The sequence below is a fragment of the Coturnix japonica genome, chromosome 1, assembly GCF_054131305.1.
Source record: "Coturnix japonica strain WE chromosome 1, WE-NBRP24, whole genome shotgun sequence".
Classification (NCBI taxonomy): Eukaryota; Metazoa; Chordata; class Aves; order Galliformes; family Phasianidae; genus Coturnix; species Coturnix japonica.
The window spans coordinates 10,181,434-10,204,147 of NC_140663.1; the positions used below are offsets into that span (position 1 = coordinate 10,181,434).

The window sequence follows — 22,714 nt, forward strand, 5'->3', positions numbered from 1 at the left end:
CATCGCAGAGTCACTTTAATTGAAATTTTAAAAATATCTGATCAGCTTTACATCACATGCTGTAACACATGACATCTCTTTTACCTTCCCCCATCCTGTACCCAGCCTGCAGACCCTTTCATATACTCTTTTCTCCTATATCTTGCAGAAGCAAAAACTATACTTCTCAAAGTCAGCAGGTTGCTCTGTCTTTATTTGTCAATCTTCCCTTCAGATGGAAATTATTATTATTATTATTATTATTATTTTTCAGCAAGACAAGCTTCTCAGAAATACATGCCAACTGCTACACTCCACTGCTTGCACACGTGTTAGGCATATGACAGAACAAATTAAATGGAAAATGCACAGGAGCAGAGAGCTGCACTATCACCTGCTCCTGAGTGCTTAGACAGAGAGAAGTACTTGGGGTTGGAAATGCCACTCTTTGGTAGCTCGGGTTATGTAGGATTTAGAGCCAAGCAGATGGAACCAAATGAGATCTGGTAGGTGACAGCAAGAAGATGTCATAGAAAACACACCACTGACTGCTACCCCTGTCGTCATTGTATCCTCTACAACATTCCCTGTCCACCAGCAGTGATACTGTTTCTGTCCCCTGTGGACACAGTAACCAGCATTAAAAAGTATACCCATACACATTAAAACTCTATAAACTGAAGTGTGAGACCTCAGAGCAGGAAAGCGTGGCAGGGTCTGTGCACATTAACACTGAGATCTAAGTAAACGGTTGCTTTGTTTTTCCTGCCGCAACTTGAAGCCTGTCACTGGATTCTCTCTTGTCAGAAGCAGAACTCCCAACCAACCCCTCCACACATTCCATTGCCATCCTTCTTCCTCGAGGAATTTGACTTAAACGCATTACCCATTTCCTGAATTGCTACCCAGAGCTTCCCACTGCAGTAGTGTGAACCATCAGGGCACCGCATCACCCTGCGGCTCTCCTCCCTGGGCAGGCTGAGGGGAAAGGGGAACCACTCCCGTGCTTCTCCCTCGCCCCCAGGTAGGCCGGGCCCGGGGAAGCCCTGCAGAGCAGGACGGCAGCGGGGTCACCCCGGATGGGACCCGGTATCAGCGCAGCTCATAGGGCTCGAGGTGTTGCCGGAGGCGGAGAGCAGCGGGAACGTCAGCCCGGCGAGAGGCCCGGCCGGGAGCCGCTACGGGGCAACCGGAGGGTAGCGCAGCCCCCGGCACCTCATCCCCGGGCTCCCCCTGTCGGCAGGGGCTGCCCTGCGGGGTAGCGGTGCCGCCGGGCCGGGAGCTCCGAGCCGCCTGCCCGCCCCTCGCCCGGCCGCTCTCCGCCTTCTGCCGGCCGTGCCAGGCAGCCTCTCTCTCGGCCTTCACTACCGGGTCAGGCGAGGAGGGAGCTCCGAGGCAGCGCCCGCCTCGCTCCGCCGCTGCCGCCACACTCCTCCTCCCCGCGGCCGTTCCCTCCTTTTTCCCCTCCCACCCTCCCTCCCCGCTGCCAGTTTCTCTACAACTAGTACATCCACACGCAGGGTCCCGGCCGCCGCGGCTGCCATGGATATCAGCTAAAGCGCCGGCAGCCGCTCGGACCGGGCAGAGAGGCGCTCCCCGTCCCCGCTCCGTCGCCCCGCGGGGCCGCGGTACCCGCCCCCCTTGCCGGCAGCGGCCCCGAGCCTGCCCCGAGCGTGCCCCAGCGAAGCCCCGGGGGAGGGGGGCAGAGAAAGGGAGGAGAGAGCGGCAAGCAGAGCGGGAGTCGGGCAGAGCATCCCCACGGCAATGTCCAAGGGCTTGAAGAAGAAAAGCCACTGGACGAGCCGAGTCCACGAGATCGTGATCGTGCGGAACCCGGAGGGGCAGCTGGGCTTCGAGCTGAAAGGGGGCGCCGAGAACGGGCAGTTCCCGTACCTGGGCGAGGTGAAGCCCGGCAAGGTGGCCTATGAGGGCGGCAGCAAGTTGGTGCCGGAGGAGCTGCTGCTGGAGGTGAACGAGACCCCTGTGGCCGGGCTCACCATCAGGGATGTGCTGGCCGTGATCAAGCACTGCAAGGACCCCATCCGCCTCAAGTGCGTCAAGCAAGGTAAGGCGGCGGCCGGGGGGCCGGGCCGGGCCGGGGGGGAACGGGGGGCGGCGGCTGGGGGGGAGCAACTTTGTTGCGGCAGTTTGACTTTCCCCCACCCGCCGGCGGCAGCAGCGGGGGGAGGAGAGCGGCGCTCCGCCGTGCCCGCAGCCGGGCGAATTAAATGTGCGTCAGTGACAGCTCTTCGCCATGCCGCTGCGAGGGGACGGGGGGGCCGCGCCGCGGGGCCGAGCTGAGCCGGGCCCAGATCCGAGGCGGAGGGCGCTGCCGTGGGGCCGGAGGAGCGGGCGCGGTGCGGAGCGGAGCGGAGCGGGACTGGGCTGTAGGGCGCTGCCCGGGGACGGGGAGCGGGCGGCGGCCTGAGCGTGCCGCTAACGGAGGAGTGGTTCACCTGAAACCCCGTGAGAACGGTCGCCTGATCCCGGGGAGCCGGCGAAAAGTGGGAGGGAGAGGCGGGGAGAAACTTTCTGGAAAGAACTCTTCTGCCTCTCCAGTTTGAGCTTATTTATTGTTGAGTGCTTGAATAGCTCCCTTACATTTCTAGGATAGACAGGAGGTGCAGCAGATGCTGTTTACGTGTTTGTTTGTGCCTCTTCAAACTCAGCCGAGTTGGGGGGTAACTGCAAGTGAGTGAGTGAGTGCGGTGAGGCTGATGCTGGCACAGCCCCGCGCAGCGCAGTGCTGGAGCTCCGCCGGGAACAGCCGCGTGCCCTCGGACCGGCGCTCTGCGGCGGCTCTGTGCGGCTCTGTGCGGCTCTGTGCGGCTCTGTGCGGCTCTGTGCGGCTCTGTGCGCATCCCCCGAGCGCCCTGCTCAGCCATACACCCATCTCGTCCCAAACTTGGGGATTTCTGTAGTGGGAAGGGGTTTGATTTCATTCATCAGAGGTGTGTGTGCTCCATGGCGACAGCCAGTAGCCTTTGCTCGGAGGACATAAAGGCGTGTTATTGTGACATAATTTTGCAGTTTAACTTGCTCATTTTAATGGAAAGTGTGTTGTTTAAAGTGGTATTTGTGACACTTCTGAATGCTTGAAAGGCATGCCACTTATCAGTTTATCCAAACACAGCAAAATTCATAGAAAGTTTGACTTTCAGGCCTTCAGAACACACTTTAAGATATAACCACTTGTGTACATAAGGTCAAATACCTTAATACAGACATGCACTGTGGTTTTCTTATTGGTTCTTTCAGGTAAGTAGTGAAGTATGTTGTAGATCATATGCTGATACTCCGAAGATGCAAAGAGACCTAATAGTTCATGTGATAAGTGGAGAGGAGTATAATGAATTCTGTCTTGGAGTGTGGTGTCATCTCCGGGTGCCTGGACTCCAGAAACCTGCTCTGTAGTTGTCTTTCTTCATGAATTTTAGTGTGAGAGTTCTTTCAGTGTCTGGATTAAAAGAAGCAGCAGTGGAAGTGTCAAGAAGACAAGGGTTTCTTGTCTGTTAAACTATTTATGTTCTTTCTTCTTTGCAGAAATGCTGTAGATGCTAATCTGCACTAATGCCAACTTCAGGTTACGATGGTGTAATACGTCAGTCTCTGTCCCACCTCCTCACTATTCTTCATATATTTCACTTCAAGTCAAAGGAATCCCAAGTGTACCCTTAATACACATGTCTGTCATACATGAATTAAAGACATTAGTCAGGCTTTTAGTCTGTGGGTTACTGCAGGTTTCCTGAATGAGACTTGGAGAATGTATTCTAAATCCCACCTAGGTTATATATATGCATACTATAGTAGTATATATATACTTCAGCATGTTAACACACTGTGCTTTTGATGTGAGTTCTCCAATACCGGCCAAATAACTGCATGCTTGGAAAGGACAACTCTGTGTAGATCTTTGGACTGAGACTTCTTGATTCGAATGATCTTTCTTGTGCTGCAGCATCCTTTACTTACTAAAGGGATATTCCTTCTGGATCCAACTTCCTATATTTAAAAAAGGTCAATATTTTGTGCATGTAATCACCTGATTCCTCCTTCAGCATAATTCAGTTGAATCACTGCACTTCTTGGTTAAAAGCACAGACAGCTGATAGCCACGTTACTCACCAGGATAAAACTTCCAACAGTAATTTGCAGCAGTGTGTAGGAGAGAAAAAGCTGGGCAATCAAATCTTTATGTTTTTATAACTTTACTCTTGTTTTAGTTATAAAACACTTTTAGTGTGCTGGAACAAGGTTAATGACTCCATTATCATTGTTTCCGCATAATTTATCAATGGTACCTCTGTAAATTAAAATAGCATGACCTTGAATGTACCATGTGACATGACTGGAGCTGCTTCTACAGAGCTGCTTGTGTATGAAATCACAGAGATAAACGTGGAGGTAGATCACTACTATTTATAATGGGATGCTTAGGAGACTTACTTGAAAGTTGGTATCGAAGTTTCACCTGTAGATGAAAGCAAAGTCTGGCTAATTCAGTTTACAGGTATTAATTTAATGTAGGAAATACAGGAAAGAAAGGTACTTCCATAATTTTTTATTATGTTGTATTTGACTATACACCACTGAAATAATGCAGTGCTTCATCTTTTATTGCATCGAGGGGTGAAATACTTCGAAAATGAGCCTAGAGGAGTGTTGCTGTTTTATGGGAGTTGAAAGTGTTAACTTAGAAAAAATAAACTTATGAAGTAGGAATTGCTGTGTACTGTGAGAAGGAATAAACATCTTGAGAAACTAATTAGCAGTTGTGTGATGAAATCCTGCATAGTACTCTGGTAAGTATGACACCCAATAAAAGCAGTTTAACACAGGAAACTGTTGCCTGGCTTTGCACTGGGAGAAAGCATTCTGGAACCATTATTACTATTATTTAAAGCTAATTGTGAGAGTTCATAGTGAAACATTTCTTGGAGACTATTTCCTTTTTACTGTTGTGTTTATTTGTTGCAACCTACTGATTGTGCTACTGTTGGCTAAATCAGAGATTCTCTTAAAACACATTGGGTGAAAACTTGGCTTTGATGAAGTCAGTGACAAAACTGTCCTAGATGTCATATAAAGGATACAGGATTTCCTCTGTAAAGGCCTATGTGCTTTTTTGGGGTATAATCCTCCTATGGCAGAATTTTGTACAGCAATCAAATTAGCCAGGTGTGTTTGCAAGTGTTATGTGTATTGAACTTCTGCTTACTGTGGTGAAGAAGAGATCCTTACACTATCTGAAAGAAGTACTTATTTTCATTTGTGGTTGATTTTACATGTGGGACATTTTAGATTAAGTACTATCCTCCTACAGATGCACAGATGCTTGCTTGTAAAAGTAATGTGTTAAGGAAAAGCATCCTAATTTGGATAAGTAATCACACTAAGAATCCTATTAGGAGCAGCATTGTCTCCAGATCTGCTCTCTGTTTAACCCTGCTGTCTCAGATCTGTAGAATCGTCCCATCAGTTCCCAACAGTAGGCAATGCACGTCCGTGATGTGCACAGACTTGAACTCAGCTTTGCTTTTAGTTTGAAAAGTTTCAGGAACTGCCGATTCAACTGTACTGCATAAACCATGTTCTTTATTTTTTGTAGAGAATTGTAAACTTCTTAGCAGGATCCCAACAAATGGGCTGAAAACATGGATTCCAGAACTCGGGAGTAATGCAGCAGATTTTGTCTTGCCACTGTTGCGTGACACACCTTTTCCTCAAGGACATTGCTTTAAATCTAATGAGTAGCCAGGTGATCTAATTGAACAGTTTAATTTGCTTCTAGAAGTAACTAGGTACTTGTGTTGCCACCAGGAATTGAATAGTAGATTCAGTAATGCTGATACTTTATATCAACACTTTTTATTGTATCTTATTTGGCTCTAGATCATCAACTGTGGCCCATTATGCAAAAAGCATTTACTACACATAGTGCAATAAGGGGCTTGCCTTTATTAATAAATATTTACTTCTTAATTAGTTCATCCATGAATTTTGTAATTAAAAGTGACCTTTCAGTCAACTGTTATTTTCTTTTAAATCACTGATATGGCTTTCAGAGAAGTACAGCCATAGTTCCTTCTTTTTTTTTTTTTTTTCCATAGTGATACCCTGCATGTGTAAATAACATGTCATCTGGTTAAAATGTTAGTAAGTTCCTACAGGTCTCTTCATACGTACTTCTGTACATAGTGTTATAGAATCATAGAGTCATAGAATCACTCGGGTTGGAAAAGACCTTAAAGATCAAAAAGTCCAACCACAACCTAGCTGTACTACCCTAACTAACAGCTCTCTGCTAAGTCATGTATCCAAATGGTTTTTAAACACATCCGGGGATGGTGACTCAACCACCTCCATGGGGAGCCCATTACAATGCTTAACAATCCTTTCTGTAAAGTTTTTCCTTATATCCAGCCTAAACCTACCCTGGCACAACCTGAGACCATTTCCCCTTATCCTGTCACCAGTGAGAAGAGACCAACCCTGAAATTTATTATTAATTTATATTTTTAAGCTGCTTATTTAGTCGTTTAATTTCACCAGTAATTTTCTTCTCCATTAATTGTAGTATGATATGCATGCAGATTATCTTTTTTTTTTTTTTTTTTTTTTTTTCTTTCTCCCTGGATGTCAATAAATGCTGTCTTCTAAGATGTGAACAATTTATACAACTATACCCTAGAAATTAAATTGGGTTCTTCTTTTACAGTTACTTTATGCTGTTCTTACTCTTGCCCATCTTAATTTTAAGAGCATTCTAGCTGGCCTCTGACTCATGTATGCAGTGATTTATTCTTCAGCTCCTCCCAAAAGACAGTGATGTTTCACGTCAGGAACTCAGTGTCCACTGGCAATAGTTATATTAATCTGTCTTTTTTCTTCTTTGAGAATTACAAATGTGCCATTAAAGGATGGGGGCATGACTTTGTTAGGGTATCATTTCCTTGAAGAAATGAAAGAATTAGAGTACCTTGATTAGTTTTATTGAGTTACATATGCTTAAATTCATCTAATACTCATAGCTGTTCATCTATGACAAAAGTACCACTGTGAGTAGGTAAAATCGTGTCTGTCTTACTTCATACATGCTTTCAATCCACCTGCATTAATTCAACATTTGAAGAAAGATATGGATTCTGAGCTTTTGCTTTCAGCGCTCATGGTCTTTTCCTTGTTCCTTACAGATAAGGAGCTACTTTCATGAAATAAAAAATTTGATTAATTGTTCATCTACTTTTTTTTATATATATAAAAAAGCGTGTACATGGAAAAAGTGCTCCTTCCAAAGGGATGTATATGAGGAAGTGGTCATAACTGTGATTTAGATAGGATGATGGCGGTAGGATTCTGCAGTAGTTGTGGAAGCAGATGTTTCTTGTTCCTTTGTTCCTCCTTGTAATATAAACAAAGGGAATTTCTTTTTTCCCCTCTGACAAGTGTGAAGGTTAAGTTCTGAGGACAAAGGACCTTGACCATACTAACATTCTGGAACGAAGTTTTCTTCTTCCACGTATCTAACACATGTTACATATCCACGTATCTAACACGTTACATATCAGTGTACACCATCTATGTTGTAGGTTGAGAGTGTGTAAGGCATTGTGTAGTAATATTTTTAGGAATTAATTTTATAGTGATTATTATGGATTTCTGTAGTAACTTAGGGGATTCTTCATATATGTTTTGATGCATCTATGTAATGTACTTAAAATGAACTTCTTCCTCCTGCTGTCCAGTCGATGCACAGTATTATATACTATTTTGCAGTAGAAAATAAAGTCATCATGAACTTTGAAATATGATTGGATAGATGCCTACCTAAGCAGGTGCAATTCGTAGTGCAGAGTTTGAAGGTATTGATTTCAGTAGCAAAATGGCTATCTCTCATTTTCATTGCTGAATGTCATTGTAGTGCTGGCCTAAACTGAATTTTCTAAAATAACCAGGGCTGTGAGCCCGAGTCATCTTCTGAGCTCTGGAATGCACAAAATGACTCTGTTGTTGTTGGTATTTCTTTTGCTTGCCTTAGTTGTTTCAATTTAGCTTTCTTTCAGCCACATGGAAATTTACCAGGAAGAAGAGAGCATTCTTTCTCATTGGTCATTTGTGTTACTTTCCCAATCTAAGTTGAGACTTCCACAGTGGAAAGTGAAATGGCAGAGAGTAGCAAAAGAAGAGGAAGAGTGTGAAGGGCTTTAACAAAAGAACTCAATCTAACATTTCTGATGTGAACAGAAATTTTCATTAATAATTGATAATCTTTAGTGCAGATTTTTTTTTTTTATTTTAATTTTTTTACAATTTTAATGCTCTTAAATTGTTAGCCTGAGGTTGCATTTATTCAAACTTCCTATCCATAATATGACCTCCTTACTAGATGCTTAGCTGACAGAAGGCTATATATATATCTTCTACATATTTACCCTTTTTACAATGTGTAAATCACAAATGCGTTACTTCTGCATTCTCAGTCAGTAAATGCAGATTGCTTGGATGAAGGCACATACATCAAAAGGTATGTTGTGGTCATGGCTCTTCAGTTGCCTTCTCATTTATATATATTATTACTATTAATTTCTGAGTAATGCTGTTTTATTTTGCTTGTCAACTTCGGATGTTTCTCCTGGAGATCTTGGATTAGTTCCACAACACATGAACTCAGTAGATAGGGAAATAAGACAAGGTACAAAACAGAGGAGGTAAAAGGTGAGAGAAGAAGTCTCAGGAAAAAATGTCAAGAGATTATTTAGCAAAATTATTACTGTTTTTAGAAGCCACATTTTGTGTCTTATTCAAGGGAGACTTTACAGCCTGAGGAAATTCTCCAGTAGGGAGAAGTCAGCGCTGGAACTGGATTTCCTCGGTCTGCCTTTGTTCCTCAAAATATGTTGAAATCTTAAGTCAGGCTAAAGCTGGCCCTTTAAAATCTCCGCAATTGACTCATTCCAATGAACTATTCTTTCTTATGTAGCTGGAATCATGAGTTGTTCTTAATATGTCTGCATTTACATCTAAAGTTTTCACTGAAGTGCAGTGAAACAATGTTTTGCCTTGAGAAACTGCAAAGAAAAACACTTCTGAAAAGAATACTCAAGATGACTTTCATATATATGTGTGTAGCAGTCATGGAATCATAGAATAGCCCAGGCTGGAAGGGACCTTGAGAGATCATCTGAACCAACCTTTAGTAGGAAAAGTAAGTCTAGGTCCCATTTCAGGAGATCTTTTTCATATACAAGCTCTTATAATGAACTTTTTTTAGTTGTTGTTGTTTACTCTATTATAAATTGAGATAAACTGCATTGAATATTTTCTAATGTTTTACTTTCACCCGGATGGTTCCTTAACTACTGCTAAATGAAATGGCTACATTAGTTTCTCTTATTTTTTTACTAAGTCCTTTGTGCTTAATCAGCATAAACAAATGTTATGTAAATCTCTCGTGCTTCCAAGATGGTGCATTTGTATAAACAAGGATTAGACTCATTATTTTAATTCTGTATTTTTCTGTCTTTATCAGAACAGTTTTTTATGCTCCATTGTACTGCAGAGGCCTGTTGCAGCTGGATGCCTATATACTCCTGCCATTTGAGTGTGATCCTTGCAGAATGGGAAAGGCAGCAGCTGTTTAAATCTTGAAGTAGATTGGGGCAGGAGATGAATACCTGTTCAGTTTATTGTATGCTTTGGTTAAGTTAAGTGTAATTATCCCCAACATTTAGAGCAGAACTACTACACTCTGCTGCAAAACTTGCCTTAAAACTCAGTTCTGCCAGGATGCAGACAATGCACTTGACAGAATTAGGTGGGATGCTGTTTATTATGTTGACAGTGATTGTTTAACTGGTATTTCTGATTTTTCTTTCAGTGCGGGTTTGTTATATGACTGTTGTCATTTCTGAAAAGTCTGAAACCTTTTGGTGAGAGGAACTGCCTTCTAGCATGACAGTTTCAAGTTGGGAGTCTCTTGTTTCTATGACAATGTAAGTTTTTATATTAAATGTATAGTTAGCCACAATGAATTTCTTAGCAGTAGTTATTGGACACATTCTGTGTCATTTTAACTTAAGATCTGTAGCTCTTTTTGGCAGTATTTCAGTCTTAGTGATAGAAACTGTAAATTAGGTAGAATCAAGCAATAGAGTTAAGAGAAAATACACATTTTTAACTAATGTGAGGCTTCTGCTTCTGGTAGCACAAGTCTGTTGATTCAGTCTTTCTGTTACAGCCTCTGGTAGACAAGGCTGTTTGAAAAACCTTAGCTGTACTGCATATAGGGAATATATTTCTTGAGCAATTTAGTTCTTCTTTTTATCTGCTCCATTTACTTGTGCAGGAACATTTCCCTCCCCATAAACTTCTAGAAGAATTACTGGAATTTCTGATAAGCCAATAAGAAGAGCTTTTTCAACACTCATTCTGTTTGGTCATTTTCCAGTGAAAACAGCATAAAAGACTTCAGGAAAAGAATGCAGTACAGTGCTGGAGGCTTTGTTAGGAAAAAGAAAGTAAAATCAGGATTTGGGGTTTTCTTAATTAAAATTAAAATTCAGTAATTTAAATACCAATTAAAAGGTCTCTGGTTTCATACTGAGTTTTTATGTTATGCTTATGGTACTTATGTACTAAAGTACTCTTCAGAACAGATGAATCCATAAAATTTAAAAATGTCTCCTGTAAATATGTGTGAAATATCACAAAGGTTTTGTATACAGTTAATCTGACTTGAAGAAGTATAACAGCTGCTTTGCCTTCATAGAGACTGATATTAGTGTATGTGTTTGAAGAGTAATAAAATTAATGTTTCTGAATGTAAAAGTTGGGGAAACAGAAGGTGTTTATTCTCTTAGGAAACAGCAAATCCAGATGGGATCTGCTGGGTCAATATTAAGTAGATTACTAGTAAGGAGTAATCAAGTTTCTCATTAGTAGCTGTAGGAACTGGCTTCAGCGAGCTGCAGAATTCCACCCATTGTGTATGCGCACTGAGGAGACTGGTAAAGTGATTTGCAGCTCAGACATTAAAACAGAAGTCTTCACATATATCTCTCTAGACACTAATATTATACTTGTTATTAAACCATCTGAATAGCTTCCAGATTCTAAAAATCTTTTACAAAAAGAGCTTATTCAGATGTCTGCACCAGGGACTTAGCCATGTTGTCCCAGCCAACCTCAGTGAATTTCAGAGTGGGGAGAAAAGTAGGGACTACATAAAACTTGCTTGCATCTTAGACTTCCTGATATAAGCTACTAGATATTGCTTTTGAAAACACTAAAGATATTGCTGGTTCTTGTAATGGTAGTGATTATTACATCATGTGTGCTCTGTTTTTGTGGGTTTTAAGTCTGTCTGGCTTTTCAGAAAGGATCTGTCTAAATATGTATGGTTTACCAATAAAATTGGCATTATATTTTTTCAGTGCAATTGGAAATTCAAGTAATTTGTCTTTAACAAAACTTCATCACTTAAAGCATTAATGTTATTAGTGTGCCAGGACAGAAATCAGATCCCACAGAGACAGGTACTACAAGCGAAACAGTTACTGATGCTATGAGTTGATAGAAGTTGATGGGACATAGCGGGTAGGTGGGAAGGGATAGTGAAATGACTTGCCAAAGGTCTTAGATGAATCAAGAGCAGAAAGAAGAGCCCTGCAGTGTAAGTGAAAAGTCTATGCAAGCAGCGCTGCAACCAAGTAAGGACATGAAACCCAAACATTGTGTAAGGCAAAACAACCTGTCCTCTTCATTTTGAATTTCTTTTGATTGTTTGATTTAGCATATCTTCACCTTCTGTATCCACGTCATTTATGAGAACATGAAAGAGAACTGGCCCTACAGTGGAGCCCTCCACATCCTCCTCTTTCAGTGCTTGAGGCCTGTGCTGTGTTAAAGATTATTAGTGAGGGATCAGAGTAGGATTTTACCATTTACAAACAACTCGACTTAGCTCTTGCGGAATCCACCCTCTTTTTCAGGAGAAAGCAGTTGCATAACATTAATGATTACATCCAGCTGAGATGCTGCAGCGTGTGTTGCTTTTTTTTTTAAATTTCCTTTTATGTCCAACAGTACTTTTAGGTTCTTTAACCAAAACTGGCACAATGTGGTGTAGTATGTTGTAAGCGTATGTACTGATGAAAAGATTCATGTTTCCTTTTGGCAACCACACAGCAGTACTGCTCACTGTATAACACCCTTCAGTGGGTAACACATTATGTAGTATGTTGGAAGTTTAATCCTGCTGTTGATTGTAAGCGCAGTATTGCCCAACATTTGTGTTATTCATTTGTTAAGCCTTTTTACAGGTATAGTCATTTGTAGGACAAAGAAACAAAGGAAACCTTGAAAATCTGATGTCTCTGGCCTGATAAAGACTGACTGGTTTGCAGTACACAGCAATAACACACAACTATTCAGGGCTGAAGATATATAACATTCTGTTTGGTCAGTATCACAGTATCACTATGGAATACACATTATAAGGTGGAGTGTGGCCTAGGTAACTAAGTTCGTAATTTGTACTCCTGAAAGAAGAAAAATAAAAACATTATTGGGGTCCAAACTGCACTTGACAAAATAGCACTGGGATCATTCTCAAAAAGACCATCATCTGTTCTTCACTGTCCTTAATTCAGAATGTGCTTGGACTGTGCATGCATTCCAAGCATACTTGTGACAGCAGGTGAACATTCAGTGTTTGAGGGGTGCTAAGGACATCCTGCACTGGAGAATACTGAGCTTTTTTTCACCACTGGGTGTGTGTGTTTGTGTGTGTTTGTGTGTATGTCTGTCTCACTGCCATCAGAAGGTTAGGGCAGCCAAATGGACAGGCTCTTAATGCGATTTTGAGTCCATCCTGTGGAGCAAGTCTGTATAGTAATCTCCAGTGCTCTTTGGTGTAGGACTACACCTGGTAGGAGTTCTTCCACTAATATCTGAGATTTTTTTTTTTTTTTCCCTCTCTCTCCCAGCAGAAAGTAGAGCCAAGTGGCAAAATGTTAAAGTTTGTATTTTCTGGTGTTTCTTTCTGAGCTTAGTTATGGCTGTCTAACTTGCGAACAAGTGCTCTCTGCCATATTGCTAGACATGGATTATACAAAGAAAAGACAGCCATCTACTCAGTCACCAACACCAAGTTCCTCTTTGGAAGTCTGACTTCCTATCAAGAGCTGACCACCTCTCATCACGTTTATCTTCCAAGATCTGATGGGTGACAGAACCGGTGTCACATTGCTCTGTGTCAAAAGTTTATGCACGTTTATTCATGTTTTGCTAGAAAACAGAATTGTGTCACTGCTGAGAGGCAATTTTTGATCAAATCCAGGAACAGCTGAACAGACGAGCTGCTGTGTCTCTATATGCCTTTTTTTTTTTTTTTTTTTTTTGCTTTGTCTGGTGGCTACCAGTACATGTCTCCTGAAAACAGCCTGCAGTTAGGAAAGGTGGACTTGCAATGCATGATTTACAGAGGAGCTTTTCAGAATGGCAACTGAATAGAGAGGGGGGAAAAACCCTCTAAAAAAGAAACAAAAAATCCAACAAGATATTTCACTGAAGTCTCCAAGACAAGGATCCCTTCTCATATTTTAGATTATTTTTTATGTTTTTCTGTTATAGAAAGCATATTTGTTGAACTTGCAGTAATTACTTTCTAGATCAAGTGGATACATTTTATTACAAAGTGTAGATGCCTTTTCAGTGATCAGATTTTCTTACAACTCCTCAAGTTTCCCCTGCTGCTCTAACCTGTGCACTGCAAGGGCTGTTTGACTTCCATGAGTGTTTTGTATTTTATATGAAACATAACTTCAAAAATAAAGGAGACCTTATATAAGATATAAAGATGCCTACATTTGGAAAATTAGAAAATCAATTTGACTAACACTATTATCGATCATATAGCTTCAGAATTTGGCTTTGAGGGGCTAGAAAATTGACAGTTTTCCCAGAGAGCATAAATTGCAGGTGTTCTCTGGCTTTCAGGATGAGATGCACATGAAGTAATTCCTTAAAATGTATGAGCCAAATGGAGCTGCCCATGCTGAGCTGAACAGTGCCTGGCTCAGTTGGAAGTGGCTGCCAGCATCAGAAATGCTCCATGCGTCTGCTGAAGGCTGCTTCTGGCCCCAGTAAGAGCAGTCTGTTTGCAGTACCATCCGAACATAATGTGATAGCTGCTGACTGCTCCATCCCAGCAATAGCCATAACTACTTCCACCTGGGTTTTTTATTAGTCAGTTTGAAGACCTTCTTTTGCTCATTTGCCTTTGAAAAAAAGTTTGTCTGTTAACAATCAGCTAGGCGTCATGTTTGCTTGCAAAGCACCTGCAACAACACATAATTTCTGTTTCGCTTATGTCAAACAAGACAGCCAAGAATTTCATGTCTATGCTGATTTATGTTATTCAGGTTGGAATTACATTGGAAGTGCATTAACTTTGTCTGTCCTGCTGAGGTTTGCTTTATTTTCACGTGCCAATATCAACAACTCAGGAAAATTTTGTATCAGTATTATCAAGTTTGCAATATAGTGTGGAATATATTGTGTTTCCTTTGTAGGAGTATTGCCAATTGACTGTAGATATTACATTTCCATGTGCTAGAGCTGTGTTCTGAAGGTTTACAATGGAGTTTTGCCTATGGAAGCTGCTCACATACACTGCCCATGATCAGTCTTTTTTAGAACTGTTTAAGAAACAAGGGAATTTAGGATGCTCTTGTTTTTCAGAAACATCACAAAGTTTTTCTGTGATTGCTTGTTGTAAGTGTAAAGAACAGTCTGTCTAGTAAAGAAATGTGAGGAAAGAGGGAAAAAAAGAATTAGGGGTGGAAGACTGTGCTGAGCAGTTCCATCCAGTTGCCTAACAGACTACCAAGCTTTTGTAGTACTCGTACTTCTGCAAGAGAATTTCCATTGCAGTTACATCTTGTGAGATTACAAATCTTAGCATAGGACACTCTGGTTGTTTTAATAAAGGCAGATAGCCTAGGTGGTGTAATAATCAGATTTTCTAATGACCCCTCAGTTTTTCCCTGCTGCTCTAACCTGAACTGTGCAAGAGCTTCTCTGAGTGTTTTGCTTTTTTTTTTTTTTTTTTTTTTTTTTTTTTTGTGAAACATAAATAGAAGGGACTTTATATAAGTTTCTCTGGGAGCTGGAGATGTCCTGCCTTCAGAGCTCTGGCGCAGATGCAGAGGAAGGATTGTTACTGGCCACAGCTTTACCCTAGGAAATGGAAGAGGACCAGAGCTGGTGCCCTTACTCTGACTACAGGAGGAGAAAGTATGAGCTCCCTTCACAGAGTTGATTCTATTCCCTTGTGCTCATGGAAGCCATGGGTGAAAGAGAAAAAATATTTATGTCCTTAGCTCTCGCTGCACAGTCTCCACAGAGGAACTCTGCTTTCTTCTCCTCTCTTCTTTCCTCCAGCATCCCTTCCAGTTGGATTGACACTTAAGGAGGGAGACTCTGCCAGCGCTTCCTGCAGAGAATAGCAAGGAGGTGCTGTTTTGTGCTGGCTCTGTCACACATACTCCCTGCTTCTGGGGCCCAGCACTGTCTGTGACTTAGCACTGAATCAGCAGGCTTTCTGACCCAAAGGGCTTACTCACTAATTAGCTCTTTGCTTTACCTCTTCCTTCCCTGGCCAGGCTGCCTGTCCCACAGGCGATGCAAATAGGGCAGAAGTCAGTGCTCTTGGCAGGCTCCTCAGTGGTGCCTCACAATCCAGAACTGATGTGCGGATGTTAGTTGAAAAGTCTCAACAGCTTGTTAAAGCTGTTTGTTATTATTCATCATGTAATACAGTTCAACACAGCAAAGGAAATAAATGGTTTAATCTTGGTTTAATAAGATTTTATATACCTATCATTTTTTGTCAATCTCTATTACAAAAATTTTTGGAGAAATAGAAAACTTAATACATAAGTAGCTTAGTTAATATTAAGGATTTCTGAATTAAAAATTTCTTTTATCCAAATTTTATTTAGCTTATTAGATGTATAAAATGTCATCTTTTCATGGCTGTCCTATTTAGAGCATGCTTTCTTCATTACATTGGCACAGGAGGTTCAGTTCTCCTCCACTGTGTCAGAACAGAACTTAAGAACATAAGAACCCAGTTCCATGGGTCCTTACTGGCATATTGGAGTACCTTCAACACTGATTAGAAACATTTTCTCTTGTATCACAGCATTCAGTCCTGTGGTTTGAATATATTTACATAGATAATTTCAGAGTGTTTCAAAGACATTTGAGCACTTAGGTGTTGTTGTGACTCTACCTTGTATTTTAAATATGTTTTGTTCTGTAGCTGAAAGAATGGAACCCCCAGTATATGAAGTTGTTGTTATATATGGCGCTTAATGGACAGAAAAAAGCCTCAGTATTTATCAGTATTGCGTCTTGTGGTGACTAGTGTTTCAATGTGAATGGTGGAAGAGTTGTAGGTAGGCTGCATAAGCAATTCTTAGCCTATAAATACAGACCAGTACATCACTTTTTGAAAGCTCACTTATGTAGAGTTATTTATATACAGCAGTATGTGTAAAGGGATCTGTATATTACAGACATGACAAAAGAACAGAGGTATGTGATATATCTTACTTGATACAGCAGTAAGATACATCAGTGATAACATCACTGTCTTTAGTCATCACCTGTTCTTAACTGGAAAATCTGCACATAGTTTCAGTATTTTCCATGGGATGTTTGAAATGTGTTGTAATGAAGGTCTTAAGATATTTGAGTAGATAAAGCAATGGGTTGGCACTCAGGTGATCTGTGTGCAGTTCTCTAGAAACCTTGCACTAGCTTTTTCTCTAAGAGTCCATGGAGGTATCTGCCCCCAAAATGCATTACCATGTTACTTTGCTACTTTTCTTCTACATTTTTCTTATTTTGCATTTTTTTTCTATTCCATTTCTACATAAATTAACTTTATTCTTTATTATAGTGAATAGTCTTGAATAAAGAAACAATTCTTGAAAAGGTCTTGATGTATATTTTACATTTAGAAATAGAAAAGATGACCTGTCTGGACAAATGTAAAATGTAAATAGGCTAAAAGAGACTGCTTATGTTTGGAGATTTTGTTGGGGCACAAAATCTGCTGTCATTTAAGACAGTATAAATGCTGACTGAATCTATTGCGGATTACTCTGTGTTCATGGAAAAAATTGAAAATGTAACACACTTCCCTGTGTTCTTTGTAATTTAAGGTACCAAAGGCTTTTCGTAAAAAGCTTTTTGGGGCAATTTACAGAGGACAGGTTTTTCTAAAGCTGGTTGGGCTTTTTTCTTCTGCTTATTTATCTCCCAGAAGCTAGGTTGAATACCTTGTATTGAGTAACAAGAACCAAGGTATTTGGCTTTGGTCCATATCAAGCCATTATCCACCTGAAAATTAACTTTTAGGCTACTCTATATTTTTGTTTTATATTTCAGATTTATTATTTATCATTATCATAGAATCATAGAATGTCCTGGGTTGACAAGGACCACAATGATCATCTAGTTTTAACCCCCTTGCCATGTCCATGGTCACCAACCACCAGACCAGGCTGCCCTGAGCCACATCCAGCCTGGCCTTGAATGCCTCCAGGGACTGGGCATCCAGTATGTCCAGTATGAAGAGTAATTGGGAAGGATTTGCCATTATTCAGTCTTTTAGAGCACAAAAAGCTGAGATTTTATTTCAAATAATCTTTTATTCATTTTTTGTACTCAACTCTAAATAAATGTTATCTTAACTCATCAGAGCTGCGTAGAATTCACATGCAAAGAAGAACCAGTACTGTAAGTTTTCATCATCTTTTATGTAATCAGATGGCCACAAAACAATTGAGATGAATGATACTATGAAGTCCAGTTGCACAATTGGACAAAAAATCTCTTTATGGTAAATTACTGTTGTAAACCTCTGTTTGGAATGAAGCAGTGCTGCACTACAGCTGGTATAAGAAGCAGAAGAGAAGCTCAGAGGCAAGGTGGCTGTGTCACGATAGCTGAAAAAGAAGCTTATAAGTGAAACATACAAAAGGTTAGTATCATGATCATGTTGTCTGGCAGCAAGGCGTCCATGTGTTATATTTTTGCATTCTGAGCACAATTCTGACTTGCTTGTCAGATCTGGGTTTTAGAAATCACCCATCAGCTGCAATGCAGGTAAATGTATGGGTTTTGACAAGACAATGTTTCAGGCTTGGATATATTTCTATAATTACGAATTTCTAAGATGAGAGCTTTCTAATATATTCTATTATAAACCATTCAGTTTAGCTGTAACAAGGAGCTCTTTTGCTGGTTGATTTTCAGAGTGGTTAAGATTAGTATTAGATTAACCTAGAATGAAGGCAGATTATTTTTCTACATATAATAAATGAAAGAGAAACATATGAAATAATTAAGACTTTTACCTAACCAAATTTTCCACAAGCCATTTGAAAATAGTGCTTGACAAGCCTACATGAGATTTACATGAGAAATTAGGAGCATTTTTTGGATTTTCTAAAATTTGGTTGTCTCATTCATAATTTATATGAATGCTGAGCAACTCTGTCTTGTCCTGATGTTAGGATTATGGGTGCTTGATAGTTTTGAGCAGAAAGCCCTGGAATCAAGCATCCAAATCATGTTTAAATTAGAATGCTGAAGTTGATTTTGACTGAATGAAATTCATAGCTTCCCGCTATCTTCATTAGTTGGCCATACTTCTTAATGAGATTAATATGTTTGAATAGTGTCCCAGGATATTAATGTCTTGGGCTTCTCAGACCATAAAATCTTGAAAAAATGGAAGCTTTAATACACAGTAGACAGTAGTAGGTTACTATAGGCAGTGTGTATGTGGGGATGCCATTGTGTACACCTATAGACTAACATACCAAGACTGGGATTTAAAAAGGACATGAGAAAGTAGAAAATCACTGAAATATAATGATCCTTATGAAACTTCCTCCAGCAGAGTGAGTCTTCAATAGTTGGTTAGCAGAGAACCCCAGAGAGAGCTGTGGGATCATTGAGTGCTGCTGATCACCAGGGATCAAGGCCAGAGTTTGTTCTGTATTGATTATAAATGCAACTTGACCTCAGTCAACATCACAGCTGTCTTTTTGTTCTCTGGGTTGCAGTGTAGGAGCTGAATCTGGTGGGAGTGTTTACAGCTGCCCTGTGATGCATGGTTTAGTTCACTTAAAAGCCATTTAAATTTCTAACCAGTTCATTTCATTTGGTATTTCCTAATTCCACCCAGTAATACACGTACATTATCCAAGGGGAGTAAGCCTGGAGTACTTTTTCTTTGCTGCATGGACTCTTAAAATAACAGTGCCTACTGAAGGGTAAAAGAAGATGGCCATACGTACCACAGGTGCTAACAGAACACTTCCTGTATTTGTGGGAGAGGCAAATCACAGGATGAAGGTGAAGAGGAGATGAAGTGGGGGCTTCTTAGTAGGAGTGACACACATTCACCATAACTAATTAAGTGACCATGGTGAATTCAGATGTTTTTGCTTTTTTAAAACACATTGATTATCCCATGTCCATATTCCTGAAAAGTGGTGAGTTGGAGGGTACCAGTAATTCTGCATTCACATAGCTGCAGAGTGAAGCTCTGCATGCCACAGAGCAGCACATCTCAGGCTGGGAAAGTTACCCCGTGCATTTGTGTGGTGTGGATTTGGCAGATAAAGAGGAAGATATTTGTTGTAGACGTTGTTATGTAGTGTTACACATATCAGACTTAAAAGACATGGGCAGCACCCAGCATGGCAGCCCTTAGCAGCCGTGGGCCCCTATGCATGCATGAGGAGATGGGTGTATCTGGCATACTGTTTAAAAACTATTTGTAGGTTTTGCAATGCATGTACAGTAGGTTGTTCTGCATATCTCCTACAGCCATTCATGCAGAAATTTCTGAATATCCCAGTTACTACAAAAATTCAGAAACTTTGTGGATCCCTTGTAAAGAAGTTGTTATATACACTTACCACAGTTACTAGTAACATTTGCTCACTGCCAAACTGCTTTTGAGCACTTGATATGCAAATATCAGTATTTGCTATTTTATATGTAATATATATATTACATTTCTGGATTGACTGGCAACGGACATGAAGATGACTGTGAAAACTGCCACAGGAGTAAGTTTCTTTTTCAGTGAAACCTTCATCCTATCCTATGGAAAACAAAACAAAACCCCGCAAAATGAAAACAAAACCAAATAGCATAGAGTCTAAATATAAATTAGTTAAATCTTTGATTTTAATATGAGCTATTTATAAGAATAAGACCAAAATTTTGATGTTTCAGTAGCGCAGAAAGATGGTTGAATGAATCTTTGTTTCCCTGTAATTAAATACAATTCAATTTGATTGTTGTGATCTAAGCTGTAATATTCTTTTGTTTGATCATAGATGACTCCTTATAAGCTTTATATCTATTGGTATGCAGTTAAACAATATAAAAGCAATAGAGGATAAAAGTAAATTTACTCTGTTAACTGCAGTAAATTACTGGTTAGATTTTAATGTGCAGGAATTAAGCATGGGAATACAGCCAACGGCCTGACAAAGCATGATTGATTATCTTTGTTTATAAATTCATGGTGCAATTCTGCAAGAAATTCAAACTTAATCTTTAGCATTTTTACCCAGAAAAAATCTTTCTAACAATCTTAAAAGTATATGTGTTAAAATGATATAAATGAGTTTTGAAGGATACCATTCCTTTCACTATCTAGAGAGAAGCTACAGGAATGAAGACGAGGGACTCTTTAGCAGGGTCTGTGGTGGTAGAATATGAGGAAATTATTTCAAGCTTAAAGAGCATAGATTTAAGTTAAGTACATGGAAAAAGTCTTTTACAGTGAGGGTGGTGAGGCAGTGGAACAGTTTGCCTGGCGATGTGCTGGATGCCCCCTCCTTGGAGACTTTCAGGGTGAGGTAGGACCAGGCTCTGGGCAACCTGATCTCGCTGTGGTGTCCCTGTTCATTGCAGGGGAGTTCATCCCTTCCAACTCTCAGGATTCTGCAGTACTTTCTAGAGACTGAAACTCCAGTGAATTTATATGATGAGAAAACAAAACTAGAGACAGAGTTTATGTCTTGGTTTTGATGTTTTTTCATTGAATGGCAAAATAATAATTTCTTTCTTTACTCCTATCTGACCAATGATATGGTCACCACTACATGGTGTAGTGATTTGCATGTTGTGAAAATGTTCTGTACATAAGGACAACAGATTTGATCTCTTACTTGTGATGTGCTTGTGACTTAATCTCTTTGGGTGGTAACTGGAACAGATAATCTCTTTGGAGATTAAGGGAAGTGCTACAAAATCAGAATATGATCTTGCAGTCTTTGATTACTTGACCAAGGGCCATTGGCTCTGCTTTTGGCTGCTGCTGCTGAAAGATAAAATGGTAGCTGGTGAGATTTTCATGTGGATGCTTCTGAAAACTTTTCTTGCTGTCTGAGTCTTCATGCATTCACAGATTTTGCTGATTGTGATCCAGAATGTGTGTGTTAATGCAGGATTATGACTGCAAAAACTTTATTTGTTCTAACCTAAATATGTTTGTGTGAAGTGTGAAGTTTTAATTCCTAAATAGGTTGAGGGAAAGTGGATTACAGCTCTCCTTTTAAAAGCAGGAGTGGTTTGGCTGGAATGTCCTCTGCTTCTTCAGCCTGTCTTCTGAGGATGTATGGATTAAGAAAAGAGTAACAGCACTTCCTTAAAGATTCCTATGCCTATTTTTGGTTTTGCCAAGCTGTAGTAGTTGTTATAGCTGTGATGTTCAGGACTCATCAACCCAGTAGCCCTTCACAGTTTCTCGTTCCAAAATCCTTTATTCTACAGGTGAGAGCACAACTCATTTCACAACCTTCTTACAGTGTTCTGACTGTTAGCCCACCTCAATTCTTTAGCTACTTAAGTGGTTTTCTGTTCTTTTCTTCCCAGTGATGTGTCACACCATCTTAGGAAGAGACATATCTTCAGTGCAGTTTTTGAGACCATACATTGTAAAATTTCTGCTCCGCTTACAGAAATGAGGAAACTGGTGGGAGATCACTGCTAAGCTCAGATACAGATTGTAGAAAATATTTCTTACATAGACTTCAACTGAGATGAGGCATAGGTTACTGGAAAGTGGAGTTTCATGGATGTTGAGCCTCTATGACAAACAGAAGCTTATGGTGGAGATAGATTGATTTTTTGTTTGTTTACTTGCTTTTTTGTTTGCATGTTTGTTTGTTTTTTTCTTTGGGCAGCTGCAGGTAAACTACATTGTTGTTTTCTATTGTTTTCTTATCTTTTGTGGTAGCAATCTAGAGACGTTTGGAGACCCTAATCTAATTATTGCAAAAATCCAAGAATCTGAACAAAAATAGAACAAAACAAATGGTATTTTTCTTTTGACTACTTAACAGCTTATATTTGAGGAATGATTTCAGCATCTCAGGGCTAGAATGGCATACCAGTAACCAGTCTGAACTGAATAGTGATGCTTCACTGTTTTTAGTGAATAGCAGAAGCCTGATAATATCAAAGCATCTGTGCTGTTTTCCCCATAGGAGCATGTGCAATCACTATGCAGTAGTTCACATGCTAAAATACATAGTGCCCAAACTGGGTGAGCAATTTTTTAAGTTGCCTTCATACATATTTATACAGCGAATGAGTTATGAGTGTCTGGCTTCTCTTTACACTTCAT

General features: G+C 40.3%; 1 protein-coding gene across 12 annotated transcripts in view; it reads left to right on the plus strand.

Moving 5' to 3' along the window:
• Positions 1 to 1,467: 1,467 nt before the first annotated feature.
• Positions 1,468 to 22,714, plus strand: part of MAGI2 (membrane associated guanylate kinase, WW and PDZ domain containing 2) — a 679,299-nt gene continuing 658,052 nt past the window's right edge. For all 12 annotated transcript variants that reach the window (XM_085512814.1, XM_085512758.1, XM_085512827.1 and 9 more), the window contains exon 1: positions 1,468 to 2,044. In XM_085512814.1, coding sequence (XP_085368940.1) covers positions 1,744 to 2,044 — 301 coding nt within the window. In that variant the 5' untranslated portion in view covers positions 1,468 to 1,743. The remainder of the gene's footprint in view (positions 2,045 to 22,714) is intronic.